The sequence below is a fragment of the Rhinolophus ferrumequinum genome, chromosome 2 (assembly GCF_004115265.2).
Source record: "Rhinolophus ferrumequinum isolate MPI-CBG mRhiFer1 chromosome 2, mRhiFer1_v1.p, whole genome shotgun sequence".
Classification (NCBI taxonomy): domain Eukaryota; kingdom Metazoa; phylum Chordata; class Mammalia; order Chiroptera; family Rhinolophidae; genus Rhinolophus; species Rhinolophus ferrumequinum.
In genome coordinates this window covers 8,078,837-8,088,450 of record NC_046285.1, presented here as the reverse complement: position 1 = coordinate 8,088,450, position 9,614 = coordinate 8,078,837, and the positions used below count along the sequence as shown (strand labels likewise).

At 35.2% G+C, this 9,614-nt stretch overlaps 1 protein-coding gene across 1 annotated transcript; it reads left to right on the top strand.

The window, feature by feature from the left end:
- The first annotated feature begins 3,488 nt into the window (after positions 1 to 3,488).
- On the top strand, positions 3,489 to 4,408 carry LOC117012699 (olfactory receptor 5AC1-like). The gene is given in 3 exon segments (XM_033089084.1): positions 3,489 to 3,740; positions 3,742 to 4,296; positions 4,298 to 4,408. Coding segments are annotated over 3 exon segments (915 nt in total). The 5' UTR covers positions 3,489 to 3,491.
- The last annotated feature ends 5,206 nt before the right edge of the window (positions 4,409 to 9,614 follow it).

The following is a 9,614-nucleotide window of genomic DNA, read 5'->3' as shown; positions in this document are numbered from 1 at the left end:
TCATGAGCTCAGTCAGCCTGACTCACAAAGCATGTGTATTCCTCTTCTCATAGGGGCAGTGTATCAGGCAGAAACCTAATGGGCCTGGAGAGATACAGGTAACTTTGCCACTTTTCAAGGAGAACACTTTTTATTCTGATAACATTAGAAAAACAAAGGATTAACAAAGGAATTTTTTTGTTAGCAACATCACATACAGAAGTCACAATGAAATTCTGATTTTTAACTTCAATTCTTAGATCCATTTTATTGTCAAAGAAATACCAGAATCATGTTCCTGAAAAATCTACCGTACTAACTGCACTGAACAGAAACTTTCTATACGGGATTATTGGGTATGTTTTAGGATGAGAGGAAGGATGTATATAGGCTTAAGGATTTTGATCTTTCTTTTAAGAGCCAATGGGAGTTATTTAGGGGTTTAAGTGGAGTTGTGGCTATGGGTGTGGGAACAGTGAATCTCAGCAGTTTGGCTTTTTATAAAGATGACGTTGGCCCAAATGTAGAGACTGGTATGAGAAAATATTAGAAGATACAGGTAGATTATTAAAAGGTTATGTGAGTATTCCATGCAGGAGATGGAGTTCTCTTGAATTTGTAGTGAAGTGGATGGTTTCAACAAATGTTAAAGAGATACGAGCTGTAAATTTGATAATGGTTTTGACAAGGGTTTGGGGTGGGAGAAACTCAGCATCCAGGATGACTCTCAGGTTTATTTCTTTACGAATGGGGTATGCCATTAACAGAGAATGGGAAGACAGGCTGAGGTCCAGGTTTAGTGATAGGGTTTGAAAAGGTTCCATTGGGATTTGGACATGTTGAATTGGATGAATCTTTGAGATGTCTGAAGAAACTATTAGGTAATTGGAATGTGGCAACATCAAGAGTAATAAGATAAAGGAAATGAATATGTCCTAAAAACTGAGCAAGAGCAGTTTCAAGGTGCCCTCACAAAGTGTGGTTCTAATTGTTACACCTGGGCGTTTCTGGGGTGATTCGAAGATTAGCTCACCATGCCCAGTAGAACAAGTTTGCCTTCATCCTACAGGGAATCCATTGGTAACTTCCATTGAGGGAATTTTAATGCTCTTTTTATGTTTTTATGAATACATTTGAAAGAGTACAAATAAGTATGTCCCTGCCATTGAAGTTTCCAAGGAAAATCTTTGCACAGGCAAACACTGCTTCATTCTGCACCTTCCACTTTTCTCCCTATAAAGGTTTTAAGAGGAGATGCAGCGAGGGATGTGAGAGCAGTAGCAGCCTTATGAGTTTGGCAATTTATAAAGTGACTCTGGCCCTAGTGTTGAGTATGGTAGAGGGAAATATACATTTTTTCCCCTTTGAAAACCCAATGCCTTACTTCAAAAATCAACCATTTTCTCAATCTCCCAAAGACTTACAGGAACTCAGTAAGGACATCAAGACCTGCCCAGTTTTTATTATTTGTTGTTTTTCAGTTTGTCTATTTGATAATGAAATGTCTAGGTAAGAAATAAAAATTTTGGCAATCCTATGAGATTTTCTATTTCTCTTCAGGTCAGAAAATTCTTGATGCCTCTCATAAATGCTAAATATTTTATTGTTGAGGAGACATGCATAATAAGATATCTTTTTAATAGTAAATTTGGAATAATAGAAGAATGACACAAATGGATAAAATAATGATAATGACTCAAAAATTTCAGAGGTTATTTCAATGATTTATTTGTGAAGTCATGAGAAGGTGAGCTAAAGTCACCAATGATAACTTTCTTAGGTTCATTAAAAACTAAGGTGAGATTGTGTGTGTGTGTGTGTGTGTGTGTGTAAGATCCCAAATGCCTAATAGCCCTTGACCTAATTATGAAAATTAGAAATATCAATTATGCATGTAGAGTTGGCAAGAAGACTAGGTAAGCTCATTCAAGACAAAATTTCCACTATGAAAACAGTGATTGCCCTCAGAGTCCACAAAGCCAGTTTTCAGCAGAGACATATCAGTTAGTCTTTTTGCTGCTTGTGTTGTATTTCCAGGGCTCCTCATGGTACTTCAAAAGATAAAATTTTAAAGCTAATTTTTTCTTGTCCTATTCTCAGTGAAGATGGGAAATAAATTATATTTATTTCATAAATTATCTTAGAATGTTTTAATTGCTTTTTTTTTAATTTTATTTTTTACTTTCAAGTCCTTGATTCAGCAGCTTTCCTAAAACAGGCATTGAAAAGCGAACCATTCTTATTTTTTTTCCAGATAGGCAAATATAGCCATAATATTTATTGAATAAATGATCATTTTTCTCAATTGAAGAATCATCCATGTAATATATTAAACTCCAATGTACATTTGAATCTGTTTTTGGAGTCTTTATTTGGTTTCACAATTATGTTCTTCTGTTTCCATGCCATGTTATATCCTGTTGAATAGCTTTGTTTTACCACTTACTGCTACACATTTGACTTTCTTACTGTTCATATTTTCATAGTCTCTTCAAAAAAATTTTATTTTACATGGATTTTATGCTGATTCTACTACATTAAAAAGTGATTGGGATTTATGGATGATGTGATACAGAATTGCACACCTGAAATCTATGTAATTTTACTAACAATTGTCACCCCAATAAATTAAAAATAAATTAATTAAAAAAAAAGTGATTGGTATTCTAATTGAAATTAATTTCAATTCTGCTGACATACTTATAATACTAAGTCTTCTTATCCAAGAACATATCTTGGCTGTCTATTTCTTCAGAAATTGTATAATGCCCTTTGGTTAGTTTTTAAAATTTTCTTCACATAGGTCTTACATATTTTAAAAATTATTTCAATATATTTTAAAGGGTTATGTCTAATATAATGGATACATTTTTCTTTTATTTCTCTTTTTTTGTTGGTTATTGTTTTCATAGAAAAAAGTCTAGTGATTATATACATATTCATTTTCCATTTGGTACTTACTAAAATCATGTTATTTGTTTATTATAACAATATCAGCAAAATATAAATTTGTGTCCTATAATTTTTATGATATTTTATATCATTATTATGTTATTTTATTTAGTATCTTAGACATATTACAATTTCTAAGATAATACTGTATAATAATAGAGTGAATATTACAATCTGTTCTTAACTACAAGAGACATGCTTTATTATTCAGAATGTGTGCTATTAGTTTTGATAGCTAATCTTTAGCGTATTTTAAAAGCTTAATTTTATTTCTATTTTTAAGGATTTTAAAATTAGAAAATAATTTTTAAATTGTGATCAATTTTTCCAAATTAAAAATATTTACATTTTATATATTTTCCCCTAATTTTTAGGGCCAGTTTCCCAGATACTTATTGTTTGTAAAGAATTCTTACTTAACGGTAAAGGCAAATGTTCTGATTAAAGGGATACATAAACAAAGAATATGCATTTTTTTTTATTGTTATTATTTTCAAGGTTATTTATAACTGTGTCCTTCACTTATTCTTTCATGGCACTGATCAGCCTGAGTGAATGTAATGGAGGCAAACAAAACCCAGGTGACCCAGTTTGTTCTCACAGATCGTCCAGGGCTGCAGGTCCCCCTGTTCCTGGTGTTATTGGTCATCTATCTCAACACCATAGTGGGCAACCTGGGACTGATTTTGCTCTTCTGGAGGGACCCCCACCTGCACACGCCTATGTACTTATTCCTTGGCAGTTTAGTTTTTGCAGATGCCTGTTCTTCATCCTCTGTGACTCCCAAGATGCTAATTAATTTTTTACGTATCTAAGAATAATATGGTAGCCCTGGTTGAGTGCATCACCCAATTTTACATTTTTGCTTCCAGTACAAACACAGAATGTTTTCTTCTAGTAGTGATGGCCTATGACCGCTATGTAGCCATCTGCAACCCCTTGCTTTATCCAGTGGTGATGCCCAATATCTTCTGCATTCAATTATCAGGTGTTTCATATATTACTGGGTTTCTTCATCCCATGATGCACGTTGGTTTGTCATTTAGATTAACTTTCTGCAAGTCCAATGTAATACAGTATTTCCACCGTGAAATTTTACAACTGTTTAAGATTTCCTGTACTGACCCTGGAGTTAATATGCTCCTGATTTTTATATTTTCAGTCTTTATACAAGATTTCACTTTTATGACCATCATGGTCTCTTACACCCATGTCCTCTTTGCCATCCTGAAAAAGAAGTCTGAAAAGGTCAGGAGCAAAGCCTTCTCCACTTGCAGTGCCCACCTGCTCTCTGTCTCCTTGTTCTATGTCACTCTCTTCTTCAAGTATGTGTGTCCTGGGTCTGGCCCTGCTGAAGATTATGAAAAAAATGTATCCTTTATTTTATACAATCATAATTCCCCTGCTAACTCCTTTCATTTACAGTCTGAGGAACAAAGAGGTTATAGGTGCCTGGAGGAGAATAATAAATAAATAGTTTTTAAAGCAAATTTCAAACTTGTTCTTTTCAAACTTTTCACACTATAAGGTATCTGGAGTTATTCATATCAGCTCAGGTTTTATAATTTTAATAGAGAGCTAGTGTCTATAGCAGTTGATGAGTGCGGTGTGATGAAAGTCAGTTTCAATGGATTTTTGTTTTAATGGAAGATCATATCACATAAAACTGAATTCTTTATGAAAAATAGAATATCCTTTTTAAAATTAAGCATTTAGAATTTGGAAATTTTAACTCTGTAAATTCACTCTAGATTACGAGTTATAGTAGAATTATAGAAGGTTAATCTGATAGAAAAACCTATATGAATTAAGGCATGAAGAACACCACCTACAAATGAAACTAATATCCAGATGCATAGTCTATTGGTCATAATCACTGGATAAAATAATGGTTTGCATATGGCCACATAGGGATCACAAAATGAGTATATCCCTTTTACTGTGATATCCTGCCATTGTTTAAGATTCCCTATACAGTAGTACCTCGGTTTTCGACCGTCTCCAATGACGAACATTTCAGTTTACGAATGCCGTAAACCCGGAAGTAAATGCTTTGGTTTTCGAACACACCTCGGAAGTCGAACATGTCACACGGCTTCCGCTGAGTGCAAGATCCTGAGGCCTAGCTGTCGGCTGTTTTCGAAGTTTTCAGAACTCTGTCTTCTGGAACAGATTACGTTCGAAAACCGAGGTACCACTGCACTGACCTTTCAGTTAATGTTCTGATGGTTTTTATTTTCTCTGGATCAATACAGGTGTTCACAATTCTGACTGTTTTTGTCTTAGATGCACTTGTTCTCTTTAAAATCTTAAAAAAGAAGTCATTACAAGGCATAAGGAAAGCCTTCTCCACCTGCGGAGCTCATCTTTTACCTGTGTCTTTATTTATACTATCGCTCTCTTCTCTTCTTGTATGTGCGCCCTGGATCTGCACAAGCGGATGACCAAGATATGATGGATTCTCTCTTTTACACTGTAATCATTCCTTTGTTAAAAACAATTATCTACAGTCTGAGAAATAGGAAAGTTACAGATTCACTGGCAAAAATGCTAAAGAGAAATGTTTCTACTTCATACTATGGTCTCTTTTTATTAAAACAGTCAAAATATTGTACAGATTAGATGTAGTTCTGATTTGATTGGTGTTCCAAGATTTTGTAGATGTAATTGCTCTGTCATTGTAATGACTTAAGGTGGAAGTACCTATAATAACAAATTCCTTAATGTATGTGCCTATGTTATTCAAAAACACAGGAAAAAATTTAGACTAAACAAATTTAGTCATACTAAAATAATTAAAGAGGAAAACAAACAAAATATTTTACATGCTTATATATTCTCATTGTGGCCTCATAAATGCATTAAGCACTGAAATAGCATAGTTCCTCTAAGCATTATGTTGATGTTGATACTTATACAGCTGTGCAGCCTGAAGACTTGTATCATATTTAATCCACAGTGGAGGCAGGATTGTGTTTGAGTGCACAGAGGCAAATACCAGAAATTCTGCTACTCATCAAAAGGTCTTTCATTCCAATGTATTTGGGACATGGTGAATTTCATTGCTGGTGGGGATTCAACTCCTACATCACATAGAGAAATAAACAATAATGGGAGTGCAATGAAGGAAAAAGTGAGAATAGAGTTCAGGCAGTGAAGGTTGGGCCAAATGATAAGAGGGTGCGCTTACTCTGGTGAGCTTCCATAAGTAACAAGAAGAGGGAGTTGTCTCTCATTATCCAGGATGCCCCGACAGGCCCATTCCAGCTGTTTGTATTTTGTAGGCTAATATGAAATCCTTTACTAATTCAGAAAGTTAAGAGATGAGATCGATGAATTTAATTGGTATGGGGATACAGAGGAAAAGGAAGTGGTAGAATAGGAAGGAAATTGTTTCAATCTTCCTAGAATTAAGAAAGAAGAAAATTATTACATAAAGCAATAAGTAATACAGTAATATATAAAGATATTTGGGAAGTCTTGTTGAAAATGACAGGCTTCAAATGCATGTTACCAAAGTTCAAATAATATTAAGATGATATAATGTAATAGTGGTTAGTGAGTATCTGGAAACGACAAAATTAGCAAAATTGTGGATGGTTTGTGTCCCCAACTTCTTAAATGCTTTTGTCACACTGCATAATCTGAGTATAACGATCTGTCTTCATGTTCACACCTGCCCTTTCTCTCTCACCATTGATTCCATCCACATTCCTCCTGATACCACTGTGGCCCTCAGCCTCATAACTAACAGCCCCTATAATTTGCAAAACTCTAGCTTTTTATCTCCTACATCTTGCGATACTCTCTTACGTCCCAAACATTGCTGTCAGATTATTATTCACAAACAGAACTCTGATTGAACAATATCCCTCTTTGACAACTTTTAATGGATTGTCATTGCTAACCGATTATATGCATATATGATATATGCATCTAGATCTGTGTATATATATATATTTATATGCATTTTTATGTTTATTTGTTCATGTGTATGTACAGATTACATTATATATAAACATATCTATATATGAACACATACATATCTATATAGAAATGTAAATATATATAATATATTAGAAAGCTCTATATAAATATTATATATAATATATATTATAATATATATTATATTATATATACGTGTGTGTGTATATACACACACACACACACACACACACACACACACACACATATATTTCATCCTACATTTGCTTCCTAGAATTAGTTGAAGCCTTTTCTGATAAAACCTTGGATAAGCTCAAAGTCTCCTCCTCTACAATTCTTCTAATTGACCCTGTGTTATATACAATATAAGTTACTGGAAGCCTTCTGGACACCCTATCCCCTCAGATACATGCTTCTGTTAATACAACGAAAGCCCCCCCACCCTACAACCAAATGCCCCTGTCTTCTTTTGCAATTTAAAGGCTCTCCTTTCTTCAAAATCTATCTCAAAAGCTACAGTTTCCATGATGCATTTCCAGATTACCTTGAAGAGGATAAGAACGCTCCCTCATCTGAAATATTCAGCAGTTTATTTACGCTTGTAAGACACAATGGCTTTATGTAACAATATTTTTTCAGGTGAAAAGCACCACTACAAATGGGCCCTTCCAATCTTACTTAATTCTCCCTGTTTAGCAAAATTACAGTTCTGTTTTTTCGTAAAAGTCTTTCCAAAAGGAACTGATCACTATTGGATTAAATCCCACATTCAAGTTTACTCACACCCAGATCAATTCAGCTCTAGACCCATTTGGAAATCATTCATTCCACAAATAATCATCCCGTGCTTACTAGCATGTGAACAAAACAAATGGAGCTTAGGGCACAGTTTCCTGAGTCCATTCTCTCTCCATTGCTACTCAAGCCTATTTCAAATCTCATTCACTTTCCTCAAACTGAGCCCATCTCCATTTGCTCGACAGATGTGCTGGACCACTGTTCTCAGAGGAGCTAAAGCCATAAGGTCTGAAATTTTCATCAAAACACTTCAAAGAAACACTTTCACATTCTTCCTTTTCTGTGTCCTTCCTTTGATGTAGAAAGAGGTTTCCTTCCTCACTTAAAAAAAAGCAAACAAAACAAAAAAAGAGACACTTCCTGAAATTGCCTCACTGAGAAATAAATAAACTCTAGTTTTGATGGACTCATGTGCTTCCACAGGAATCCTTCTGCACGCCCATCCTTTGGCAGCACCGAACATCTTTTCTTTTTAAAATCTTGTGATTACAGAAATGTTTAAACGTGCACAAGAGCAGATAGATCAATATATCTCCCCATGTACCCTCACCCAACTTTTCCAGTCATCATCTGGCTTGTGTGATACATCCCATTTTTCACACTACAATAAAGGGAAGAAAGCCCATCAAAGCGTGCTGCCATGCACTCTCAATCACATATGGAGTGCCCATGACAAAGTTCTCACATTTCTTTGATATTTGTCACCTGTGGAATACACTGTACACCACAGATGTAAACAGCACTGGTGACGAAAAGCATGGAGCTCCTAGATGCTGTGGCAATCAGTCCTGTTCTGCCTTTTACTCAACCCAAGTGGTCATTTGAGTGAATTTTCCCCTCAAGTCTACTCAGAAGGAGTCTTATGGAACAAACCCTGTGCACTATATTGCTGTACGTTAATCACACAGTAACTATACTAACATGTAAAAAGTATAGAAGGAGAAATCTATACAACTTCATAGGACTTGGTATTACTGTATGTGTTTCCAAATATTTAGAAGAAAAAATTTTTCATGTCACACATTAAAATGAGCCATTGAAATAAACAGAGTAGATCAGACACACTTATCTCTTCTACTTCAAAAAGTTCCACAAAAAGTAAAAGATTAGATGAGAAGATGCTTAACATCATTAGCTATCAGGGAAATGCAAGTCAAAACCACTAAGAGATAGCACTACACACACACACGCAAATGGCTAGAATCAAGAAGTCAGATAATAAGTGTCACTGAGAACCTGGAGAAAGTGGAACGCTCATACACTGCTGGTGGTATGACAAATGGTGCAGCCAATTGGCAAAAACAGTCCGGTGCTTCCTCACAATGTTCGACATAGACTTATTATATGACCCAGCAATTGCACTTGTAAGTATATATTCAAGAGAAATGAAAAGATGTCCACATAAAGCTTACACACCGATATTCTGAGCAGTGCTATTCCTAGAGTCAAATGGTGGAAATAGACCAAATGTGCATGGACTCATGAATGGGTAAATAAACATGGTGTATCCACACGATGTAACATGTTTTGGCAATAAAAAAGTACTAACACATGCCACACGATGGATGAAACTTGAAAACATTATGCTAAGGGAAGGAAGCCAGTCACACATGAGCACGCATGATCCCATTCAGATGAAATGTCCACATAAGGAAATCTACAGAGACAAAGTAGGTTAGTGATTGCTTAGGCCTGGGGAGAGGAGGGGAGAGGTGGATGGGAGCTAAAGGTCATGAGGTTTCTTTTTGAAGCCACGGATATTTTAACATGGACTGTGATGATTCTCATGTCTGTGGATGTAAAACAAACGTGGAATTATGCACTTCAGGTGGGTGAATTGTGTGGTATGTGTAGTATAATTTCAATCAAGCTGTTAAAACAAGTGAAGGATTTAAAAAGAGTAAGTGCCTGAGAATGATAAGAAAGGGTGAGGATAGGAC